The 27,353-nt window shown below is 45.7% G+C and overlaps 1 protein-coding gene across 2 annotated transcripts in view; it reads right to left on the minus strand.

Moving 5' to 3' along the window:
* The window catches only part of MAP3K15 (mitogen-activated protein kinase kinase kinase 15), a 471,487-nt gene that overhangs the window by 89,611 nt on the left and 354,523 nt on the right, over positions 1 to 27,353 (minus strand). For both annotated transcript variants that reach the window (XM_063955733.1, XM_063955732.1), the window contains exon 17: positions 20,297 to 20,427. In XM_063955733.1, the coding sequence (XP_063811803.1) occupies positions 20,297 to 20,427 (131 nt within the window). The remainder of the gene's footprint in view (positions 1 to 20,296; positions 20,428 to 27,353) is intronic.

Raw genomic sequence — 27,353 nt, forward strand, 5'->3', positions numbered from 1 at the left:
TACTGGGAGTGAATCTTAGCATAGTAAAATTGCGAACGAAAGATTCTCAAAATTGCGATTACACACCTCTTAGCAGTTTCTGAGTAGCTTCAAACTTACTCGGCATCTGCGATCAGTTCAGTGCTTGTCGTTCCTGGTTTGACGTCACAAACACACCCAGCGTTCGCCCAGACACTCCTCCGTTTCTCCAGCCACTCCCGCGTTTTTCCCCAGAAACGGTAGCGTTTTTTCACACACACCCATAAAACGGCCAGTTTCCGCCCAGAAACACCCACTTCCTGTCAATCACATTACGATCACCAGAACGAAGAAAAAACCGTGAGTAAAATTCCTAACTGCATAGCAAATTTACTTGGCGCAGTCGCACTGCGGACATTGCGCATGCGCTTTCGCGACTAATCGCTCCGTTGCGAGAAAAAAATAACGAGCGAACAACTCGGAATGACCCCCCTAAATTTCTTCAAATGGGTGTGCTGGCTCCTCCCCTCTATGCCTCATCCTACAGGTCAGTTATAGGTAAAACAGTGCCCGAAGGAGAATTACATACTTGAGAGAAGGAATATAACAACAATAAAGGTGGTGAGATTTACACACCAGCACACCAAAACATAACCAGGCCAGCAACATATGGCAACAGTAACAGCAACAGCTGAACAGGTAACATAGAACAGAGAACTTGCAGAAAGTATCCGCACTGAGGCGGGCGCCCAATATCCCTTATGGACTACGAGAAAAGGATTTACCGGTAGGTATTTAAAATCCTATTTTCTCTAGCATCCATAAGGGATATTGGGGACAGAATTAGTATGATGGGGATGTCCCAAAGCTTCCAGAACGGGCGGGAATGTGCGGAGACTGCTGCAGCACCGCGTGTCCAAACTGGGTATCCTCTTTGGCCAGGGTATCAAATTTGTAGAACTTCACAAAAGTGTTCTTCCCCGACCAGGTAGCAGCTCGGCATAGTTGCAAGGCCGAGACTCCACGGGCAGCCGCCCAGGAAGAGCCTACTGTAGAGTGTGCCTTCAGAGACATAGGAACAGGTAAGGCTGCCGACACATAGGCCTGTTGGATAGTAAGCCTAATCCAACAAGCAATGGACTACCTTGAAGCAGGACACCCCTTTTTTTGCGCATCATAGAGCACGAACAAGGAATCCGTCTTCCTGACTCGAGCTGTGAGTTTGACATAGATCTTCAAAGCGTGCACCACATCCAAAGACTCCGGAGGAGCCGAAGCATCAGAGCAAGACGTAACCACAATAGGTTGATTCAGATGGAATGCGGAGACCACCTTCGGCAGGAACTGCTGTCTAGTCTGGAACCCTGCTCTGTTCTCGTAAAAGAACAAGGGGGTCATTCTGACCCATTTGCTCGCTGTGTTTTAACGCAGCAGAGCAAACGGGTCCCTGCTGCTCATGCGCCGGCGCCGAAGTGCGCTGGCGCATGCCAGACGGCCGAAGGCCATAGCAGGGATGCGATCACCTCTGCCTGATTGACAGGCAGAGGCGATCGCTGGGCGGGAGGGGGCGGAACGGCCACCGTTTCGTAAGTTTGGTCCGGCCAACGCAGGCGTAGCCAGGCCGAACGCAGCTGCTGTGGGCCGGGGAGCGATGAGTAGCTCCCGGCCGCACGCTAAAGCTGCGCTGGCCGGGAGCTACTCTAGAAGTGCAAAGGCATCGCCGCTGTGCGATGCCTTTGCACTTCTGCGAGGGGGGGCCGGACTGACATGCGGGGTGGGCTAGCCCTGTGCTGGGCGTCCCCCCGCATGTCAGGGAAGAAGATCGTAGCTGTGCTAAATTTAGCACAGCTGCGATCAACTCGGAATGACCCCCCAAGTAGGGACTTTTACACAAAAAGGCCCCCAATTCTGAGACACATCTAGCAGAAGCCAGGGCCAACAACATCACTGCCTTCCATGGGAGGTACTTGTCTTCTACTGTCATCAGAGACTCAAACCAGGAGGACTGTAGAAATTGCAACACTACAACTAAAGCCCAGGGTGCCGTAGGCAGCACAAAGGTAGGATGTATGTGGAGCACCCCTTGTAAAGGTCTGAACTTCTGGCAACACAGCCAATTTCTTCTGAAAGAAAATTGAAAGAGCTGAAATCTGGACCTTAATGGAACCCAGATGTAAGCAAGCCTTTATCCACACCAGCCTGCAGGAAACGTCCCATGTGAAACTCCGCAGGCGGATAGGTGCGTTCCTCGCACCAAGAGACATATCTCCTCCAGATATGATGATAATATTTTGACATCACAGGTTTTCTGGCTTGCACCATAGTGGCAATGTCCTTTTTGGAAAACCATTTGTGAGCTAGGATATTCCGCTCAACTTCCATGCTGTCAAATGAAGCCACCATAAGTTCGGGTAGACGAGCGGTCCTTGCTGAAGAAGATCCTTTCTTAGCGGCAGAGGCCAAGGGTCTTCTATAAACATGTCCAGAAGAGATGCGTACCACGCCATTCGGGGGCCAATCCGGCGCAATCAGGATTGCTTGGACTCTGTGATGTCTGGTCCGTTGGAGCACCCTTGGGATCAACGGGAACGGAGGAAATAGGTAGACCAGCCGGTAAGGCCAAGGTGACGTCAGTGCATCCACTGCACTCGCCTGAGGGTCCCTGGTTCGCGAGCAGTAGCAGTGAAGCTTCTTGTTGAGGTGAGATGCCATTATGTCGATCCGCGGGTATCCCCACCTGTCAACAATCTGGTGACACATCTGAGGATGTAATACCCGCTCCCCCGGGTGGAGGTTGTGGCGAATCAGGAAGTCCACTTCCCAGTTGTCCACTCCCGGAATGAAAATTGTGGACAGCGCGCTTGCATTTCTTTCTGCCGAGAGAAGTATTTTTTACACTTCTCGCATGCAGGCCTTGCTTTTTGTCCCTCCTTGTCAATTGATGTACGACACTTCCGTGGCGTTTGTCCAACTGAACCTGGATCGCCCGATCCCTGAGCAGAGGGGAGGCCTGAAGCAGAGCATTGTATATAGCCCGAAGTTCCAGAATGTTGATCGGGAGCAGGGCCTATTGGGCAGACCATGTGCCCTGGAACTGCGCCCCCTGGTTGACAGCTCTCCATCCTCATATCCGTCGTAAGGAGGGTCCAATCTTGAATCCCGAAACGTCGACGTTGGAAGACTGCAACCACCACAGGAGCGAAATCCTGGCCTGGTGTGACAGCTGAATCATTCGGTGCATCTGGAAATGTGAACCGAACCACTAGCTCAGGATGTCCAATTGGAAAGGTCTGGCATGGAACCTGCCGCACTGTATCGCTTCGTACGAGGCCACCATTTTTCCTAACAACTTTATGCAAAGATGGAATGGAATGGAATGGAAACTCGAACAGGACAGAGAACCATGTGAACCATCTCTTGAAGTGTTCTCACCTTATCCTCTGGTAGAAACACTCTTTGAGCTACAGTATCCAGTATCATACCCAGAAACAGGAGCCTTTGAGACGGATACAGTTCAGACTTCTGTAGATTGAGGATCCACCCATGGTGAGACAGAAGTTGGATAGTGCGATCTATAAGGAGCAATAGAAGCTCCCTGTAACTTGCTTTTATCAGATCGTCCAGGTAAGAGACAATGTTGACCCCCTGGACTCTGAGTTGGAACATAATTTCCGCCACCACCTTCGTGAACACCCTCGGAGCTATAGACAGGTCACTTGAAACTGGTAGTGATCGTTCAGTAGGGCGAACCGTAGACAGGCCTGATGAGGAGGCCAAATCAGGATATGCAGCTAGGCATCCTTGATATCCAGGGACAAGAGGAATTCTTGGTGTTCCAAGCCCGCGGTCACTGCTCTCAAAGATTCCCTCTTGAATTTGAAAACCTTCAGGTAAGGATTCCAGAACTTCAGATTCCAAATGGGTCTCACAGACCCGTCTGGTTTTGGCACTACAAACAGACTGGAGTAGTAACCTTCTCCTTGTTGTAGCAAGGGTACTGGAACAATGACCTGGGACTGGACCAACTTGTCGATGGCCAGTAGTAGCGTACCTCGCATATTTTCCAAAGCTGGCAAGCCTGATTTGAAAAATCGTTGGGGAGGAGCACCGTCGAACTCCAGTTTGTAACCCTGAGAGATGAGGTCCCTTACCCAGGCATCTTGGCAGGAACCGTCCCAGATGTGGCTGTAGTGACGTAATCAAGTAACCACCAAGAGATTCCCTTGAGGTGGGTGGGCACAGTCATGCTGAAGTCTTAGCAGAAGCTGAACTGGTGCTCTGGTCCTGAGATCCGGAAACTGCTGGTTTCTTAGGCTTACCTCTGGAGCCTCTAGCTGCATTGGAGGCACTCCGGGCCCTAGATCGAAATCTGGAGGACCCAAAGGACTGAGTAGATGGCCCCGGGTAGGTACGTCTAGCAGGCGGAGCCCCTGAAGTGAGAAACTTGGATTTTCCGTCAGTAGCTTTGGAGATCCATGCGTCCAATTCCCCTCCGAAGAGCCATTCACCTGTGGAGGGAAGAGATTCCACATTACGTTTGCAATCAGCGTCTGCAATCCACTGACACAACCATATGGCTCTGCGAGCGGACACAGCCATAGCAGTTGTTCTAGCCTGTATATTGCCAATCTCTTTAAGGGAGTAACAGAGGACTCTTGTCGTGTCCTGAATGTGTTTTAGGAAAGTTACAGTAGTACCAAGGTCATATCCCCTGAAAGGCTCTCTTGAATCTGAGTAGCCCATGTATGAATGGCATGTGTCATCCAGCAGCCTGCAATGACCGGTCTTTGAGCTACAACTGCAGCAGTGTAGATAGACTTTAGAGTGGCCTCAATTTTCCTATCTGCCGGGTCCTTTACCGTAAAGGAGCCCGGAGCAGGAAGTACCGCCTTTTTAGAAAGGCGAGAGACTGAGACATCTACTGCTGGAGATTCTTCACAGACTTTTCTGCCTTCAGGGGCAAAGGGGAATGTATACAGAAACCGTTTGGATACCTGATATTTTTATCTGGAATTTTCCAGGCAATTTTAAATAAGTCATCCAATTCCTTGGAATCAGGAAATGTGACTGTCAGTTTGTCTTGTGGGAGGAAAACGGACTCCAAAATAGCATCCTCCAGGGGGAGCTTTAACACATCCTCCAGGGGGAGCTTTAACACATCCCTAATAGCCAATATGAGGGGTTCAATACCCTGGGTAGGGGTGGAATCCCCACTTATGGGGTCCACATCATCCCCATCATCCTGTATATCATCATCAGTATCTGATAGGAGTGCAGGTAGAGCACGTTTTTGTGCACCTGTAGCAGACAGGGGGGGTGTTTAGCAGTATAGGGGGGTACTCACGGAGCGATCGCTGCTTAAAATCTAAGCAATCGGACTAGATTGCTTAGATTTTAAGCACGATCGCTCCGTGTGTAGCCCCCTCAGCGATAGCGATGCGCAGCCCCGCGCATCGCTATCGCTGCTGCTAGATTGGCCTGCATGCAGGCCAATCTAGCGGGTCGCTCACTTCACCCGCTGGGTGAAGTGAGCGGCCCCCCCGTCTCCCCCCGCACGCTCAGCACAGATCGCGCTGTGCTGAGCGCCGGGAGAGATGTGTGCTGAGCGGTTCGCTCAGCACACATCTCTCTGACATCGGCCAGTGAGTACTGGCCTTTAGACTTGCCACTGCTTGTTGCAGTTCCTGAGTCTTATTGGCATTTGCAGTGATTTGAGATGAAATATCAGACATCATAGTTATAGCCCCCAACCAGGAGTGCTCTGGACTCTCCCCAATGTTGATATCAGCATTTTGAGATGATTGACTACATTGCTCACAAGATATTGAGCCAGATGAACTAGGAGAGAATCTAGCATTACAAACACTGCATAACTTCTGTTTTACCATACTGAATAAGAAAAACAGGTACAATACACATACAACACAGCCTGAAATACAATACAAGTCTGTCCTATTGCATGTGAGAGGAGACACAGGAAAGAGGACACCAGCGCACCCAGCGCTGCACAGCCCCAGTGAGGCTGTCAGTGTTTTATAAGTAAACAACAGTGAGACTGTATTATGAAAAATCCCTCACAGGGATGTTACTTGTGCACACTATAGCGGCTCTCCCCCTCTACACCCGGTACCAGTGATCCAGGGACTGTGATTGGAAGCGGCTCTGCACCCCAAGAGGCCGGTGACCGTCCCCCCCCAACTCCCACGGTGCAGGTATGTTGTTGCCCAAACAGCATACCGAAAGAAATAAAACTTGGAAAGAAATTGAAGAAAAACTCTGGAGCTTGCAGAGTGTGCATCCTCTCCTGAGGGCACTTTTTTCTAAACTGACCTGTAGGAGGAGTCATAAAGGGGAGGAGCCATCACACCCAGTTGAAGAAATTTAAGGTGCACTGGCTCCTTTGGACCCGTCTATACCCCATTGTACTAATTCTGTCTCCAATATCCCTTATGGATGCTAGAGAAATATGTATATATATATATATATATATACACATACAAACAAATATTAAAACCACAGCACTCTCCACCCTAGAAGCGGGGTACATGACTGCACTTACCACTCATAGGGTGGGGTGCATGAAGCCCATGACCACATTACTTAAATAAATACAAACAGAAAATTCAGCACTCACCATAGCAAGCTCACTTATCCTAACCACATTAATAAATAAATGATGGAGGTTTAATTAGTGCCAATGCACAGAAGCCTGCAAACCGATCGCCAAGGTACCCCACCTTCTTGCAGGTCCTACACTATCACAGAGTCTGAATATTTGTTTGTATATTGCGGGGTTAATCTATGGTTAACTCTTGTTAACTGTGGCCACAAGCTTTTTCATGCACCCCTATCTAGACTCAATTGTCCTAAAGCTGTGTCAGCTGTTCCTTAGTAATTTATCAGCTAGTGTCAGGTGACTAGTGTACCTTTAAAAGCCATAAGGTGTTTGGCAGGTACACATTAAACCAAGTAGGCATATTTGCAACTATAATATGTGTGAAACAGTTGCCAGGGTTTAAGACTCTGTGATAGTGTAGGACCTGCAAGAAGGTGGGGCACCTTGGCGATCGGTTTGCAGGCTTCCGTGCATTGGCCAATTCACTAATTAAACCTCCATCATTTATTTATTGATGTGGTTAGGATAAGTGAGTTTTCTATGGTGAATGCTGAATTTTCTGTTTATATATATATATATATATATATATATATATATATATATATATAGTAATAAATCAGCTGCGCCTTCAGTGTTCAGATTAGAAACGGTGAACGTGACAATAACTCTTATCCAAAAGTGACAACCAAATTCGTGTACCAAACATAGGAAGATAATCAGCTTGTAAAGGTATCTCTACAGGTGTTCTTCCTTAGTAGCCTCCTCCTTCCTCAGAGTCTCAAAATTTGTACAGAGTATAACATAATTGGAGGATGAAGACAATATATAAATAAAGTGCACTTCCACAGTAAAGTGACTTTGTGCATACGTGCATGAAAAAGTGCTTAGGTGCTTAATGTGCAAAAAAAAAAGGGAAATTTGGTTGTCACTTTTGGATAAGAGTTATTGTCACCGTTTCTAATCTGAACACTGAAGGCGCAGCTGATTTATTACCATAGAACATTTTACTTGTCTTATCGGGGATTGGACAAATCTGAAATCTGGCTGCTGCCACTATATACAATTTGGAGTGTTCTATTAATATGTTTGGTTAGCCACAACGAAGTGGCCACTATTTATTATTGTTTACTGAGTATTATTGTACACTGATTTGTATCAATACAAGGTAGTAGTGCTAATTGCACCCCACGACCAATATATATATATACTATCGTTCAAGAATGAGGCGGAATACTATACATTTTATTTAGGAAATATATTGCTGAGCAATTATATTGTGAGTAGTTTGCAAATAAGCAGTTTTTTAATCAAACACAACATATCCCTTAAATTTTTTGTTGTCAATTATAATTGCATTACAAATGTGAGTCGCTTTGAGGTCCCAAAATCAGATTTTTTCACTACTCCACTATATGTATTTACTAAAACATTTTCTCATCACCATAGAGAAAAGACATTGGATGAATTCATAGTTAGCCTGTGCAAATGTGTGCACTGTACTGACTGAAACACTGTTACAATTGTCCTATTTCTGCATCTTAATAATGCTGAGAGAATAATAATGCAAAAAATACTAACCTTCCCCCTGCAGCCTACCGTAACCCTCCCCCTGCAGCCTAACCCTAACCCTCCCCAGGATACTTATAGGGGTATATGCAATTCACGGCGAATCGCGGCAAATTATCGCCGTTTTTTAATTCGACACAATTCGACAGGTGAATTCCGGCAGGTGGCTGCCGGAATTCACCATATTCAATGAAAAACGGATTCGACAGTCCCGCGGGCGAAAAACGGCCGATTTGCCGGATTTTGCCGCGATTTAAAAAAACGGGAAAAAACCGTAAAAAAAATGGCGTGGGGTCCCCCCTTCAAAGCATAACCAGCCTCGGGCTCTTCGAGCTGGTCCTGGTTCTAAAAATGCGGGGAAAAATTGGGCAGGGATCCCCCATATTTTTAAAACCAGCACCGGGCTCTGCGCCTGGTGCTGGTGCAAAAAATACGGGGGACAAAAAGAGTAGGGGTCCCCCGTATTTTTTACACCAGCATCGGGCTCCACTAGCTGGACAGATAATGCCACAGCCGGGGGTCACTATTATACAGCGCCCTGCGGCCGTGGCATTAAATATCCAACTAGTCACCCCTGGCCGGGGTACCCTGGGGGAGTGGGGACCCCTTCAATCAAGGGGTGTCCCCCCCCCAGCCACCCAAGGGCCAGGGGTGAAGCCCGAGGCTGTCCCCCCCCATCCAATGGCTGCGGATGGGAGGCTGATAGCCTTGAGAAAAATGACAATAATATTGTTTTTTTCAGCAGTACTACAAGTCCCAGCAAGCCTCCCCCGCAAGCTGGTACTTGCCCGAGGCTGGTTATGCTTTGGAGGGGGGACCCCACGCCATTTTTGTTCAGGGATTTCACCATTCCATCTATAAAAAAAAAAATATATATATATTATTTTTAAAAATATATAAATAATACTTGTGCCTCCCAAAAAGACAAACCAAGTACCTAATCCCTTCTAATATAAATAGATCTGATATTACCACGAAAAAAACCCACAAAAAAAACATGTTTTAAATTTTTTTTATTGGTTTCACCCTCCAAAGTGTGGCGGATTGAAAATGACGAATTTGCTGTCTAAAAGCACTGCTGTCGAATTTCCAAACTTGAATTGAATATGCTTTTGTCGAATTGCAGCACTTGTATCATTGCAGAAAAGTCGAATTTGCAAAAAGTCGAATTTCAAAAAGGCGAATTTTGAAAGTCCGTTTTTTTGACGGAAAGCACTGAATTGCATTAACAAATTTTTTTTTTTGGCGAAAAATACCCGAAATTCGACAATTTCGGGAATTCGACCGCAATTGCATATACCCCATAGTCGGAATTCCAGCTGTCGGGATTCCTGCACCAACATTGTTACAGGTGTCCGGATTCCGGCGCCGGCAACCTGACCGCCAGGATCCCGAACGCCAGCATACAGACGACATCCCGTGGGCGGAACCAACTTTCCAATCACTAGGAACAAATGTCATCATTGTAATTATCTGTTCACAATTCTGTTTCCCTCTTCCTAAAAATAAGTGTTCTTTGTGCATTCTCAAAAAGAAGCGCAGGTGGGCATATCAGCGTATTTGGACACTAATTATTACACTTGTTCCTTGGTCATATGTATCACGCTCCCACCATTTATTGCATGCATTGGAGTGTTTAGTAATACCATGGGGTCTATTCATGAAGGAGTGAAAAGAGTGGAGAAGTGAGCCAGTGGAGAAGTTGCCCATGGCAACCAATCAGTATTGAGGTAACATTTATAAAGTGCATTCTATAAAATTATACGTAGCAGCTGATTGGTTGCCATTTGCGACTTCTTCACTGGCTCACTTCTCCACACTTTTTACTCCTTCATGAACAGACACCCATATGCATGAATAAATGCGATTAAAAATACAAAGACTGGGGCGTGGCCACGGCAAGCATGGAGTAGTACACGAAGATGCGAGCTCTCTGGCTACAAAATCCATCTGCACCATCCTGAGACTCCCCTTGGGGCTGTGAGTTGGACCTACCATTTGTGAAAGTGGGGTGTATCTCCAGAGCTCACCTTTGCCTCCTTTTGGTGTCCACATCTCACTGTGTTGAGCCGCACGCCAGCAGAGTCAAGAAGAGAGCTGTATCACGAGGGCCACGGATCTCCCGCCGCCGGTGTCTGTGGCTTGCCGCCAGAGGATCTGCTGCGTCCTGCACACAGGTGTGCCCTCCGGTGACTTCCCACTTCATTGTGGTGCTCCACTGGATCGGGAGGTCGGGGTCTCATCCGACTCACCCCTCCTATGACTGCTGCTTCCCCGCTGCTAAAGCTCTCCTTCACTGCCTCCCTGCTGAGTCCAGTTGGAAGCCTGAGGCTAAATATAGGCAAGTGCTGTGGGGACCTTGGAGACTGCGGCTTGAAGTTGATGTGATCCCAGCCAGTTTGGGAGGTGCTGCTGGACATGGAGGAGGGTCCTTCCTGTTTTGCAAAGCATCTTCTTCAGAAAATGGCAGCAGTTTTATAAGACCTCTTCACTTGCATTTTTATTTATACCTGCAGCTGCATTGTGGAGATTTTATTGGTGACACTGCTTTTCTGCTGCTGTGACTTTTATCATATACTACACCACTACTTGTCATTGACTTGACTATTTTGCCTTTACATTGGAAGTGCAGTACTATATACATCCGTCCTGCAGCTGAGTTCCTGAGTTGTAGGCATGGGAGCGTAATCATTATGGATTAGTGGATTGCTCTGTTATACCACATACTTACCTGACCAGTGACTTGTCCCTACTTTTATTACTTTTTCCTGCAGAGATATTAGCATAGAGCTGATGGTTACAATGGTAAAGCATCACCATAATCCTGCTGCGGCGGCCAAGCTGGAGACATTTTCCAGGCACTCCTCTGCATAGCCTCAACACGCGGGTGACCCGCAGCCTGTTCCTTCACCCCTGTCTCCTTCTGCCAGTTCACTATTTACTGAGACTTCAGACGCTGCCATCCGAGTCTTGGACACTGTGACTGCCAGTGAAACCAGACTGGCCGACAAGATCGGGCAAGTTCAATCAGGGTGGGAGAGGATGAAACTCGCATGTTTACACTTGAGGATACTCTTGCACCGTTTGGATGGCATACTGCTACCCTTGAGTCTCAGATGACAGAGGTGCATAGGAAGTTAACAGATCTGGAAGGGCACTTACGGCGCAATAATCTCCGGTTCGTGGGTTTGCACGCAAAAGAAGAGGGTGGCACTCCTGTAAAGTTTCTGGAGAACTGGCTTATTGATGCATTTGGATCGGAGGAATTCTCATCTCACTTTGTGGTGGAACGTGCACATAGAGTGCCTATGAGACCTATACCTCCTGGAGCTCCGCCCCGCATGTTCATAGCCAAAGATTCTTCACTATGGAGACCGAGATGCAGTTCTTAAGTTAGTCTGCTTTAAAGGTCCTCTTAAATCAAATTTATCCTAGAAATCTGTTTTTCCTGATTTTGCGCTGGATGTATGGAAGGAGAGGACTCAGTTTGTGCCAATCAAAAGACGACTCCGTGAATTAAATATCTCTAATACCATGCCGTTCCCTTTGAAGTTATGGGTGATTGCAGATGGCGAAACAAAATGTTTCATGACTCCTCATGAAGCGGCAGCATGGCTGGACAGATGTCTACCAACAAGGTGTGCTCTTGCCGATGGTTGAACATTGTTCTCTTCTGTCTTATGCTGCAAGTATTCAGTATATGCTTGGAATGTTTATTCATATCTGCCTGAAAACATTGATATGTGGGTTTATTATGTGGCTGTTCAGTCTGTGTTGCTAGAGGGAATGTAACTGCTTGAATCTTTCTATCTGTATTGGGGCACTGAGTGGGAATTACTGAGTTTGTATTGCTAATATTGTTTGTCTTACTCATTTCTAGTTTCCTAAGTTTTATGTCACACTGTGCCCATTCAGGTAAGTTTCAGTGTGGTCCCTAATTTTTAATATTACCCTAACTTTTTATACGGCCCTGGGGGATATGATTGTAGCTGGGAGCTTCTCTTGGTAGGGTGTCATTAAATTCTTTGCCCAAGCTGCTAGGATAATGTACTGTAGGTTATAACTGTTACCATAGTAACATAGTAACTTTCCTTGGTACACAAGTATAGGGGTTGTTTAGGGAAATAGGTATGCTGCAGTTGTTGAGTGGTATACAGGGAGGGGTGTGGGGATTCTTTGGGTGGTATCCAGTGGTCGATGTGGAAATTTTAAAGTGGGGGTATGGAAAAGTGAAGGCTGGAATTATGTGCACGCCGTGCTCTGGAAAGGATGGCGTGGCCACTAAAGGGGCGTGGTCTTAAGTGTAGTGTACCTCACCATATACCCCTTATACACATTATGCACCACAATAGTTGGACCCCTTATACTATCTAGTACTAGTGCCCCTTACACATGGAATGAGACAAAATTCCCACAGAATGCCAATGGCTGCTTACACACATTACGCCAGGTACAGCCGCTTATACACATTACGCGAGGTAGAGCCCCTTACACACGTTATACTAGGTAGCGCCCCTTATACACGTTACACCAGGTGCAGTCCCTTGCATACATTACGCCAGGTACAGCTCCTTGCACACGTTACGCCAGGTACAGCCCCTTGCACACATTACGCCAGGTACAGCCCCTTGCACACGTTACGCTAGGTACAGCCCCTTGCACACGTTACGTCAGGTACAGCCCCTTGCACACGTTACTCCAGGTACAAACCCTTGACACACACTACTCCAGGTAACTCCCCCCCCCGCCCACCACCACCCTGCCCCGAAAAGCACTCCTCGCTCCTCATAGCAGGGACATGGTGGGGATAGAGGAGAGTTCACAGTGTCTTGCTCCGGGCTCGGGCTCTAGCGGCAGCTAAACGGGGACACCACAGGTGGGCGCCCAGAGAGCTCCAGTGGCACCGGGTGAAGGAACCGGGCGCAACCCACATGGGTGCCCAGCACCTAATGATGTAAGGCTGGCCACTCCCCATCCTCCTGCTGCTCAGTGCTGCCTCTACTAATAGCAGTGTGCAGACTCGAGACTGCACACTGCTATTAGTTAAAATAAAAACTTCCGGATCAAGTGCTGGTATGCCATACAGTGGTGGTATCTACTGTTGTATTTTGTTTACTTTCTGTGTGTGACTCTGATAGCTTTACATTGCTATGGATTTATATTATGTTTCTTTTGTGTGATGGCTGGGGCTGGCTGCAGGCTGCATATTTCATAATGAGCAATGTCTACTATGGCTAAAATTAGTATTTTGTCATGGAATGTGAGGGGGATTAATGACAAAATTAAACGATCCCTAGTCTTAACATAGGTTAGGCAGTATGCTTCTGATATAATCTGCTTTATGGAAACTCATCTGGTGGGTAGCAAAATAATGTCACTTAAGAAACCGTGGGTGGGATGGGTGTTTCACTCAATGCACACTTCTGATTCGAGAGGGGCCTTGGTCCTCATTAGGAAGACTGTTCCTTTCTCTTTAGACTCTGCGAAAAACAGACCCTTGGGGACGATGTGTGTTTTTGAAATGTAAAATTATTTCTATTTCTTTGCTCATAATAGCAATATATATACCACCTCCCTACTCTCATGCTATACTCCAAAAAGTGGCAGGATTTATGGCCTCTTCGTCTGGTATTTCCCCCCTATGTCTAAGAGATCTCAATAAGATTTTAGATCCATCTTTAGACAGGCTGTCTGCAGTGCCATCAAATTTGCAAGTGAAGAGAACCGGGTTTTCAGATGTTGTTTCTGATATGGGTCTGGTCGATGCCTGGAGGGTGAGATATCCGACTTTGAATCAATATTCTTGTTTCTTGCACACACATTCCTCCTTCTCTAGGATTGACCTGGCCCTGCTTACAAAGGACCTACTGCCCAGAGTACATCATGTTAAATCTGAAACCAGAGGTATCTCTGATCATTCTCCCTTAACGCTTACTTTGGACCTAAAATGTCAGCGCGGTCAGACAGTTTGGAAGATTAATCCTTTCTGGCTGACACGCATGGGTTCGGATTTAGAGGATGCATGGCGGGAATACTTTGAGCTTAACAGCGAAGGTGTATCGGTTTCGGTGTTGTAGGATGCATTTAAATCTTTTCTTAGTTGAACTCTGATCAAAAGAGTATATAGTTTAAAATCCCTTTATAAACGTCAGGAATCTGAGTTGGAAGACTTTTGTGTTTCCTCCAAATTGTCTTACTTAAAAGATGGGTTAGATGCATCTAAAACTGTATGGTTGAATGATCAAAAGGTATGGAAAGATTATCTGTTAGATAAGACACAATACAGACTCCTTTATGCTTCCCATTCACTGTATACCACAGGAGATAAGCCGGGTACCTACTTGGCTAGTCTTGCCCGGGGGAGCGCTTTTCTGGTACAGTAGTAGAAATTTAGGGTTCGGATGGTACAGCATTAGTACAAACGCCAATTGCATCTGAATTTGTATCGTATTAACAACGACTATATAATACGAGATTACTCTGTAGTCCACTGGAGCTGAGTAATTATATACACAATATTTCTCTACCTACTTTGACTGCTGAGACCTGAGAGTTCCTGGATGCTCCTTTAACACCGGATGAGATTGAAGCTGCAATTAAGGCATCTCCTGGTGGTAAAGCTTTGGGTCTGGATGGAATCGCATCAGAGCTGTATAAAAAACATATAGGGCCAAATGTAACAGCTTGTGAGACGCCCGGAGCTCCGAGACTCTGGAAGAACTTGTTTTTTTTTTAAAGCAGCAAACATTTACAAGGCAAAACCTTCTTGGCCAGTCTGGAGCAATGAGGATCGCTTGAACCCTTGTTCTCCTTATGAGTTTTAGCACTTTTAGAATGAGTGGGAGTGGTGGAAACACATACACCGACTGGAATACCTACGGAGTAACTAGGGCGTCCACCGCCACTGCTTGCGGGTCCCTCGACCTGGAACAATATCGCCGAAGCTTCTTGTTGAGACAAGAGGCCATCATGTCTATTTGGGGTACACCCCAAAGATCTGTTACCTCCTTGAACACCTCCGGATGGAGACCCCACTCACAAGGTTGGTGATCGTGTCTGCTGAGGAAGTCCGCTTCCCAGTTGTCTACTCCCGAAATGAAGATTGCTGACAGTGCCAACGCATGTTTTTCTGCCCAGAGGATGATTCTGGTTACCTCTGACATTGCAGCTCTGCTCTTCGTTCCGCCCTGTCGGTTTATGTAAGCCACTGTCATTACATTGTCCGACTGCACTTGAATGGCCCGATTTCTCAGAAGATGGGCCACTTGGAGAAGACTGTTGTAGACGGCTCTTAGTTCCAGAATGTTTATCGGTAGGCCGGCTTCCAGACTTGACCACCTTCCTTGGAAGGTTTCCCCTTGAGTGACTGTGTCCCAGCCCCGGAGACTTGCATCCGTGGTTAGAAAGATCCAGTACTTAATCCAGAACCTGCGGCCCTCCAGAAGGTGAGGTAATTGTAGACACCAGAGGAGTGAAATCCTGGCCTTTGGCGACAGACATATTCTCTGGTGCATGTGTAGATGAGATCCCGACCACTTGTCCAGGAGATCCAGTTAGAAGGGCCGAGCATGAAACCTCCCGTACTGCAGAGACTCGTAAGAGGCCACCATCTTTCCCAGAAGGCGAATGCACTGATGAACCGACACCCGGGCTGACTTCAGGACATCCCGGACCATTGTTTGTATCAACAATGCTTTTTCCTCTGGAAGAAACACCCTCTGCACTTCCGTGTTGAGGATCATTCCCAGAAAGGACAACCTCCTGGTTGGTTCCAAATGTGATTTTGGAAGATTCAGGATCCAACCGTGTTCCCTGAGTAGATGGGTCGTGAGAACTATGGACTGTAACAGCTTCTCCTTGGACGATGCCTTTATCAGCAGATCGTCCAGATATGGAATTATGTTCACCCCCTGTCTGCGGAGAAGAACCATCATTTCCGCCATCACCTTGGTGAATACCCTCGATGCTGTGGAGAGGTCGAATGGCAGGGCCTGGAATTGAAAATGACAGTCCAACAGTGCGAATCGGAGATAAGCTTGATGCGGTGGCCAAATCAGAATGTGGAGGTACGCATCCTTGATATCCAGGGATACCAGGAATTCCCCCTCCTACAGACCTGATATCACTGCCCTTAGAGACTCCATTTTGAACTTGAACTCCCTCAGGAAGGGGTTTAGCGATTTTAAGTTCAGAATGGGCCTGACCGAACTATCCGGTTTCGGTACCACGAAAAGGTTCGAATAGTAACCTTTGTTTTGCATATGGGGTGGAACTGGTACAATAACCTGTGCCTCCACCAACTTCTGGATGACTTCCTGTAGGACAGCCCTGTCTGCCAGCAAAGCTAGCTAGCCTGATTTGAAGAACCGGTGAGGAGGGAGATCTTGAAATTTCAGCCTGTACCCCTGGGACACAATATCTTGCACCCAGGGATCCAGGCCGGACGACATCCAGACGTGACTGAAATGCCTGAGTCTCGTCCCCACCGGCCCCACCTCCAGGCTGCACGGTCCACCGTCATGCTGACAACTTTGGCGTACCCGAAGTAGGTTTCTGTTCCTGGGAACCCACCGCAGCCGCAGGTTTCTTGGATTTTGGCTGACCTCCTCTAAAGAAGGTGTTGGACAGCTTGGCCTTTCTTGCTTTGGCATTCCGAAAGGACTGAGATGCAGCTGAAGAAAAGGGTTTCTTCGTAGCAGGTGCAGCTGAGGGAAGTAAAGGAGACTTACCCGCTGTAGCCGTGGAAATCCACGCATCCAACACTTCCCCAGAGACAGCCTGACCCGTGTAGGGTAGGATCTCCACACCTCTCCTGGATTCCACGTCGGCAGACCACTGGCGCAGCCAAAGTCCCCTAAGAGCTGAGACAGACATGGAAGATATCCCTGCAGCCATGGAACCAAGGTCTTTCATGGTTTCCACCATAAATCCTGCAGAATCCTGAATGTAACGTAAAAACAATTCAACATTACTTTTATCCATTGTATCCAAATCCTCAAGTAACGTGCCTGACCACTTTACTATAGCTTTGGATATCCATGCACAGGCAATAGTAGGTCGTAGTATCGCCCCTGAAGCCGTGTATATGGATTTGAGAGTAGTGTCAATTTTGCGATCAGCCGCCTCTTTTAAGGTTCTAGATCCTGGTAAAACCACCTTTTTTGAGAGTCTGGATACAGACGCGTCAACTATGGGTGGGTTTTCCCATTTTTTCCTATCCTCCTCAGGGAAGGGGAAAGCAACCAGAACCCTTCTAGGGATCTGGAATTTTTTCTCCGGGTTTTCCCATGCTTTCTCAAATATAGCATTTAATTCTTTAGACGCATTGAAGGTTAGCGAGGCTTTCTTATTGGTAGTGAAGTAAGCCTCCTCAACCTGCTCAGGTGTTGTATCAGCAATATTCAACACATCTCTAATAGCCTCTATCATCAACTGCACCCCTTTTGCAAAAGATGCCGCCCCCCACAGCACATCCCCTCTTAATCAGCTCTTCTGAAGATTATACTGGCCTGAGGAATTGTGCTGGCAGCGATCCTGGGACCCTGACAGGCTTGAAGGTCAGTGTAGGGTGTAGGCGCTGGCTCAGGGCGCCCCTCACAGTGCCGCACTATGTACCGCTGAGCCCCGGAGCACAGTTAGTACTGTGCTCCATACCCTGTTGCCGCCATCTTCACACCAGCCCCCCGCTTGCTAGGGGGCCCGGTGACTAACTCGCCACTGATCTACTGGCTCTGTAAGGGGGTGGCGGCATGCTGCTGGGGTGAGTGATCCCCTGTGGCGGGGAACATTCGATCCCCTCAGGAGCTCAGTGTCCTGTCAGCAGAGATAGTGGCTCAGACCCCGCAGGGCGGACACTACTCCCCCCCTTAGTACCACGAAGCAGGGAGGCTGTTGCCAGCAGCCTTCCTGTAAAATAATAAACTCTAAAAAAAAAACTTTTACCAGAGAAGCTCTGTAGAGCTCCCCTAGCTGTGACCGGCTCCTCCGGGCACATTTTCTAAACTGAGTCTGGTAGGAGGGGCATAGAGGGAAGAGCCAGACCACACTCTCAAACTCTTAAAGTGCCAATGGCTCCTAGTGGACTCGTTTATACCCCATGTTACTAATGTGGACCCCAGCATCCTCTAGGACGTAAGAGAAAGAACTATATAAATAAAATTATTATTATTATTATTAGGGATGATTGCTATTTCCACATGCAGAAGCATGGGTGGTATGCAGTTGCAGTGATGTTTACAACAGTGAATGCTGGCAAATATCTGCATTTCACAGTGGATACTGGGGGTAATTCCAAGTTGATCACAGCAGGAATTTTGTTAGCAGTTGGGCAAAACCATGTGCACTGCAGGGAAGGCAGATTTAACATGTGCAGAGAGAGTTAGATTTGGGTGTGGTGTGTTCAATCTGCAATCTAATTTGCAGTGTAAAAATAAAGCAGCCAGTATTTACCCTGCACAGAAATAAAATAACCCACCCAAATCTAACTCTTTCTGCACATGTTATATCTGCCTCCCCTGCAGTGCACATGGTTTTGCCCAACTGCTAACAAAATTCCTGCTGCGATCAACTTGGAATTACCCCACTACACAGTGATTACACACAAAGTGCTATAAGCTTAGCTTGTATATTTCATAGAATAATTAGGTACAGAAAGGCGTGTGACCTTTTACCTCAGAGAAGGAAGAGCCCCCTATGCAATAGGCAGTAATAATGCACTTTTTAATGAAGTCTGAAAAATGCTACGTCAGCGGAGGCCAGCAAGTCCCACTGTTTATACATGGGAAGAATCTGCCGGCCAAGCAAGTCAGACTGTCGCTCAAATATTTCGCATATTTCACGCCATACATTTGGATTTTCCTTCACTGCACCCTTTATACTTTTAAAGCCATTTTTTTCCAGTATGTTACACGTCACTTGTGCAAGTTTACACTTATCAGCTTCATAAATATGTATGAAACAGTAAGCACTTTGTAAAAGTAATTAGGACTGGTATAAACAGGCCCCTAGACCGTACCTTCACCAGTCTAGGCATGCCAAAAGTATTTAATACATGCAAAAAATTTGTGGCATTTCTTTGCTTTCTAGACACAAATTATATTTATAGTCGCACTTGGAAGAGAGAAACTACAAACTAAACAATGATAAATTGCAACTTACTCTCTAATCATTGCATGTGTCTAACTTCAGAAGCACCATGATTGTATTTTCTATGGAAACCTGACATGCTCCTGTTGTCAAGTTTCATGAAAGAATATATATCTCCAATGCCAGTTAAGCTGCACTATGTGTTAATACAGCATTTAGAATAATGTAAAATCAATTATTTCAGACTGTTTAGTTATTTTCATAAATGTAACAAGTGTGGTGTGGTATATTTTGTTGACATTCATCATGTCGACAGTAATGAAATGTTAACATGATTAGCATGTGACAAAACATTCTTGGTGGTTTAGTGCTAACTGACCTGGTATGGCGGGTCGGCAGTGACGTCATGATGACTTCCGGTGAAGCAACCGGCACTTCCGATAGTTTATATGACTAACCCTAACCCAATCCTCCCACTAGCTATTATACCTAATCCTCCCCTCCCGTAGCCTAAACCTTCCCCTAGTGTCTTTACCTAGCCCTCCTAGCCTAACACTCCCCCTAGTGCCAATACTTAGCCCTAAAAGCCTAACCCTAACACCCCCCATCCCTTAGTGTCTAACCCTCCCATCCTGCAGCCTAACCCTAACAACCCAGTCCCTGCAGATTATTGACATTTCACATGTCAACAATGTGAACATGTCGACATTCTGCAGATGCTGTAATTTCAACAATGTTGACATTATAACTGACGACATTGTGGTGTAGACATTATGAATGTTGACATTAAAACTACATCCTGTAACAAGTGTAATGTTTTGCCATGTATGTGACCAATAATCTTGCTGCCCGAGGGGATGTGAGTAAAGGAATGAAACCTCAGAGTGGTCTAGTCATGAGCACCATATGCCTTTATTGGCGTATTAGAAATAACGCATCAGATATACAGCACTCAATTCTATAAACAATGATAGACCTAAATGATGGTAGATTTTACTTTTTCCACTTGGAAGAATGACATTGTGTAGCATCCTACGTTAAGTGGAGTTAGAAAGACATTTAATACATTACCTTTATATCTCGGTGTACTATCTGATTCTCATGAAGATACTTCAACCCTTCCAAGATCTGCTTAGTGTAAAATTTAATGGTTGGTTCCTTCATTGGCCCCCATTTAGATCTCAAAAGAACTGAAAGACTACCTGTGACATGGAGAAAGACAGAGAGATCAGGATCAGCATATGGGGAAAAAATCAGCAGTGAACTGGTTAATAAAGGGAATAAATTCATTAATTTACAAAGTGATAGAAAAACTGAGTTTTGGGGGGGGGGGGGGAATGTTGTTTGTTAAACGTTTGATAACCAAGACCATGAGGAGAACAAGGGGTCATCAATAGCAAATAGAGGACAGAAAACATGATAAGCATGTTAAGGGCCCCATACATCAGCCCCCACGATTCCCCGACCTGCCGTCATCACCGATGCTCCAACCGGATCCCCCTAACGGCGGCCAGCAATGATCGGTGATCCATCGGGAAATTAAACATGTTAAAAAATGCCAGATTGACCAATATTTTTTTAAGATCTATAATACACAAATGTCAAGGATCAGGACATTGCCCCAATACACCTGTGACAAATGGGCAGGGACAGATTATAGGGGGGGGGGGGGAACTGGGCGGTTGCCCAGGACCCCACACATATTGTGGGACCCCACACTGCAGCAGCTTGCCCCGACTTGTATGGCTCCCAGCATCGTTGCAATATATAACACCACAAATGCTGACGGGGGGCAGTTCCTGACAGAGTAGCAGATGCCTGAGAACCAGGAACAGCGAATACAGTATCTAGCACATCCGCCCCGCCAGAAGAGCTCTGCCAGCAGCAAATGCAGACCAGCAGCTGCACAAGCACCTGCTTCATGCAGCACCAGCTTTACCACAGTTGTTCTCGTTGGAGTGTTCCACAGAAGGTCCCTTCCTGGATACGGTCTCCACACCAGGCAGCCGGTGCACACACACTTGTCCTTCCCATATTTGTGACTACTATCTGACAGTATATGGCGGGGTGTCAATTTTCTTGGAGGGATTGGCAGGGTTTGGGGGCAACCCACAAGCCATAATCCGGCCCTGTGTATAGGGGCATTAAGGGTAGTAAATACATGAAATGTCCTACTACATGAGTTAGTAAGTGCAAATTTACTAATGTAATTTAAATGAATTACTTTCTTACAAGATATAATATTAGTAGCTGTAAATAGAATAGGACATAATGCAGGCAATTGATATGTGGAATTTACAATATCTAATTGCCATTTTTCTGATCAGTAAGGGTTTTTTTTTTATCTCCTGAAAGGCTAAATTGGCCACTGTTACAATGACAGACTTGTTTTATTTTTCAATGGATTATTATGCGGTAATTAAGAATTTCTGAAAGGGTGAATTGGTGGGCCGATGTGCCTTTTCCAACCTTACAAAATATATAATTGACTATGCCATAATAAGGTTCCAGAATAAGCCCTATTTCCAGTAGGATAAGCTTTATCATATTCCTTAATAAATGATAAGAAAAGGCATGTAAGGAAATATTGTATAAACCACAAGCAATCACAGTATGTTTTTTTTTAAAGTATTTTTTCGAAATTGTCATAGTGGGTAAAGTGGACATTCTGAAGAATCTTCCTTTAGCCAGGAATCATGGAATAAAACCAGCGTGCATTCTTACATGGTTCTCCTGACTGAGTGCATTTACTGCCGGGATGAGTTTTTATGATTCAGACAGGACGAGCAGTATCATCACTTTCCACTGACATTTTTTAAATGAAATAGTAACGCATGTAATCAGCATAATAAGTAAATTAGTCTGGCACTAAGACCTTTTGTTTCTAGCATTACCATTGCCATTTTTATTGCATTGCTGTAGTGCTACCTGTTCAATCTTTATTTTACTGTGCGTATACATATTGGGAAGCTGACGGTGCGCTCTAATACGCTAAAACTAATGTATGCTAATGTTTGCACTTGATATGCATTTTTACTAGAAATAAAGTAAAACATTGACAGGCCTTAGAATAAAAAGCAAGTCACAGCAAGATTTAACAATTCATATTAATAAATGACTGGAAAATGCTGACATTGGGGGTCACTCCGAGTTGTTCGCTCGCTGCCGTCTTTAGCAGAATTGCGATCTGGCTAAAAACCGGCAGTTCGGCGCATGCGTATGGGCCGCAGGGCGCACGCGCTAAGTACTTTCACACAAAACTATGCAATTTTACACAGGGCCGAGCAACGCTTTTCAGTCAATCTGCTCATCGGTGATTGATTTGACAGGAAGTGGGTGTTTCTGGGCGGAAACTGAGCGTTTTCCGGGAGTGTGCTAAAAAACGCAGGCGTGTCAGGTAAAAACGCAGGCGTGCCTGGGGAAATGGGGGAGTGGCTGGCCGAACGCAGGGCGTGTTTGTGACGTCAAACCAGGAACCAAACAGTATTATAAGTAACCATGCAGTAATCGCAGTCTAGGAGTAGGTCTGGAGCTACTCAGAAACTGCAGGGAAATATTTAATAGCAGAACTGCTAACCTTTCATTAGCAATTCTGCTAAGCTAAGATACACTCCCAGAGGGCGGCGACCTAGCGTGTGCATTGCTGCTAAAAGCAGCTAGCGAGCGATCAACTCGGAATGAGGGCCATTATCCAGTTCGACTTTATTAAGTGTCTTGAAAATGTACAAATAGCACAAAATGCGGCTCATAGGGAAGTAGTGTAACACTGCTTGTATCTACACAAATAATACAGACGCAACTGCAACTTTGTATCATGGATCTTGTGCTATATCAGGTTGTAGGTGGCCCTACCATTTCTGATATCATCCCTGCAAAACATTGTCAAAGTCAGAAAAATGTCTCAATGCACGTTGCCATATTTGCACCGCACACTGGTCCGCGCTGCGCGTGCGTGCGCTCTCCCGTGGATGCGCATACCCGCAATAACGTGCACTCGCAGGCGCGGTATGCGTATTTACGGTAGAGTTTACGTAGTCGTAGCGTGCGACTCATTCGTTACAAATGTTCACAATTAATGTAGTTTATAGATCATGGTCCCTTTGATAGATTCTGAAAGTTTGGTTAAAATACAATGTCCCAGAGCTGAGGAATCCCTCTTTATATCGTACGAAGGGTCTAACAGGAATCATACAGCAGTGTTTGGTACCCATCGGAAGAGTATTTAATTAGCAATATTCCGGTGTTGGTTTGGAGCGTATTAATCGCTCGTGCGAATAGTTATGGACATAAGAAGTTTATGTCCATTTCTATTAATTACACATACTCAGGTATGCGGCGGGAAACCCAGTTTCCCACCCACCTGAGCTGTTGGAAATCGTCACAGCCCACCTGTATGAATCACCCTATGACCTTTTGTTATGATACGGGGCCGAATTCCTTCGGCCAATGGACAATGGGATTGTAGGACCAGGAGATTGCATTGTGTGTGGGGCATAAATAGGCAGGCCGACCACATCCAGCTCTCACTCTCTCATCAACGGTTATCTGCTGATAGCCGGGAGCTGGATGTCCAGGCGCATGCGATCGTTTCCCCTTGTGCGTAAGTTTCTCTCCGTAAACATTGTCTTTCTGTGAGCCAATTTCTCTCATCTCATCTCTCTCTCTCTCTCTCTCTCTCTCTCTCTCTGTTCTGTTCTCTCATATCTCCCCTAGACTAGGCTAGTATTGTATTGTATTAGATAGTATTGTATTGTATTGCATTTAGGTCAGTGTAGTATTGTCTTTTTGTATTTATTGTTTAGTTCTGTGGTTAGGAAGTCTCTGTTATATTGTAGTGTATCAATTGTACTGTTATCCCCTTTTACAAGTATATTAGAGATAATACAGTTAATAGGCTTTGGAACCTAAACCAGCATCTGTGTATTTCCTATAGTGTTAAGTGTTCACTTGAGCGTCGGTGACGCTCAAGCAGCTTTGTAGTTAGTCAGGTTACACAAGGTTGCACTTACACCCTGTACTCACATTAAGGTATTCAGTGTGTTTCATTGGTATAAGGTTTTATCATAAAGGTATAGTGTTGTGAGCGTCTGCATCGCTGGTGACCTCCTCGTGGTCTCGAGCGTAAGCTACGCCATAGCGAATCATTACCCTAGACATAACCAATAACGTGTCCTGTGATCACTGGGCCGTGAGTGAACGTGACGCTTGAGCGTCTCGCCTACGGCTGAGCGATCGTTACGCAACTAGCGTACCATTACGGTACTTCTTAAGTAAACAGCGTACAGTGTTCTTAGCTTCATAAAGGGTTGTTTATACGACAAAGGAATTTAACATTGTCAATTGCGGGCTCGTCCTATACTTCTCACATCTGCACTAGGTAGATCAGCAGACATTATCCCCCAGCAAAGGGTGGGAGATTGTCTCATAAGTGCTGGCGGGATAAGCGTCTGCTTCGCTTAGATAAAGAGTGCTGAAGGAACCCGGTAACCGGAAGTAAGAACAAAACGCTTGTGTCTTTTTTTTAAACTGTTTATTTTTCTTTTGTCTTGCGTACGCACGCATATATCTGCATTTCTGTTTCATTTTCGTATATCACTATTCCTGTTTGCCAATTTTATAGTTGATAGAAAGTGCTAAAAAGAGATTTGCTGTTATTTCATAGTAGAGGTGATAGTTAAAGTATAGAACAAACACACGGTTTGTCTGAGATACAAGGCAGTCAGTGTGGATTGCGGTAGATGATCAGGGATCATTTACATTGATAAAAATATATTGTGTTACGGTGGATCCTTTGCATTGCGTACACGTGTCGCTAACAAAGACTAGCGTACACAATCCAAAAGGCAGACGCACGCAGCGTACATTACGCAACGTAGCGTCCGGTTACGCTCACGTAGCTCAAGTCACGAAAAAGGTGAATTAGCGCAAAGCGATAATTAGCGCAAGGCGATAAGTAACGCACAGCGGTAGATAACGCGAAGCGGTAAATAACGCAAATCTATTTTTGGAAAATCGGAAATTTAGTTTAACAGATCCTGCTCCTAATTGGTAACACTGTTGGGCTAAAGACAAATTTCTGCGCAGAAATAGATATAGAAACAAAAGTGTACATGTGTTGAGTGAGTGTGTTTTGTATACAAAAGTTTATATAACTTTAAGGTGGAACCAAAAGGAAAGCCGGGTACTCGTCAAGGGACATACGTGTAAGTGACATATACGGTGGCTAGGGAGGCATCCCTGGTTAAATAATATTTGAGCATTAGAGTATAGCGGACCATACCAGGAGGTCATAACAAGACCAGGAGGTCATAAGGTAACAAGACCAGGAGGTCAAAACAGACCAGGAGGTCATAAGGTAACAAAGAGGTCCGCTATAAAAGTCCAGTGGCACAACGCCTGGGGTGTTGGTGCAGAACCCATATAGGCCATACAAGCTCTGGCTGAAGGAATCGCAGCCGGAAACATAGATTCCATTGATCTTTCAGTACATGACAAGTAGTGCTCGTATACTGAACGATTGGACCGCACGTAATTGTGTGCAGTAGTTAGTAATCTGACCTAATACCATTAGAGTAAAGTGGTCACAAACGCTATTTGTACATTCTGACGTGATTTGTGTAATTTTTTATTTTTGGAAGGGAAGTTCGCTGGTCACTCGGGAACTATCCAACAACCGATACTTACTGGGGACTGGTAGGTCCAGCACGCCCCAGTAAATAAAGGTTCACAGGGGCCCTAAGTTGGGTACAGCAGCTCTGGCTACAGTGATTGCAGCACAGGCCAACGTGGGCGAGAAGTAAGTGGGGTACTTGATAAACCACCACCGCCGGCCTGCCCAAGGACATCTTGGTTTGTTTGTAAGGGTTCGCTGAAAGCCTTGATATTCAAGGAGGAATAGGCAACGCCTGCAGATTATGGGGGCCATTTGTTCAGGTAGGGGGCGATCAACCTCGGTTCGGGTTGATTCAGAGAACCGATCCATCGGGTCGGCACGATATGTGATGTGTAAGAAATATGGAAATCACGCTGAAGTTTTATGTGATGAATGGGAGAGAATGACTGTACAAGACAGGGACAAATTCCCAAGAATAGGTAGCTTCAGTCCAGTAGTGTTACAAAATTTAAGGAGGAGGATAAGTCTCGTTGAACCAACGAAGAGACAAAATAAACATTATGAATATTTACAGTTATGGCAACAGGAAAGTGAATTACAAAAAGAGTCTATTGACTTTTCTGACTCTTATCTTGAGGGGAGAGACATGGCAGCAGGAGAGGAGTTGATTGCGGAGAGAAAAGCACAAAAGTGGAACAATAAAAACGCTCTTAGCAACTGTAATATAGATTATAAGAATAAGTGTAATAAATGTAACTATGATTATTGTAATACTGTTGAATGTACAACTATTAACCTGTGCAAGTTGCCCCCCATGTCAAACCTCCCTCAGGAATACAAACAAGACAGTGAGCCCAGAACGATGTCGGCACCTCTTCCAGAAGCCATCCTACAAGACATCCAGGTGGACACGACCAAATTGGTAAAGGCAATAATCGAACCCCCTAACAGAGGGTCAGGTGAGGTCGTGTCCACAGGTACGTACAATGTTTCATATCACGCACAAACAGATGTACCCCATATTGTAAGACCAACACAAGATGATGTTACTGAGCTCGATCTGGCCAGGGTGATCTCAGTCCCCAATGGGAAGACTGACGATCAGGGAATCATTCCCGTCAAGGACAGTGCAATGCGCTGTCTCTTGTCCCGGACCGAATTGAGATCAATTATGTCCGAATTTCCTGATCCTGGGAAAAATCTAGCCAAATGTCAAAGGTTTATTAAAGAACTAGGAAACGCCACAGAACCCACCAACAAAGAGTGGCGGACAGTGCTGAGGGCATGTTTGCCCTCCAGGGTTGACCCTGAAAAATTCATTGCTGATTGTAAATTAAACATGGAGGTACCCTGTATGGAGGAACACAATCAGGAATGTATTAGGCAGATTAACCGACAGTTAGGAATATATTTCCCAACCACTGTCAAGTGGAGTGAAATTTTCTCCATAAGGCAAAACGAAAAGGAAAATGTTTCTAATTATTTCAATCGAGCACTGCAAATAATGGCTAGGAA

This window comes from Pseudophryne corroboree, chromosome 2, assembly GCF_028390025.1.
Source record: "Pseudophryne corroboree isolate aPseCor3 chromosome 2, aPseCor3.hap2, whole genome shotgun sequence".
Classification (NCBI taxonomy): Eukaryota; Metazoa; Chordata; class Amphibia; order Anura; family Myobatrachidae; genus Pseudophryne; species Pseudophryne corroboree.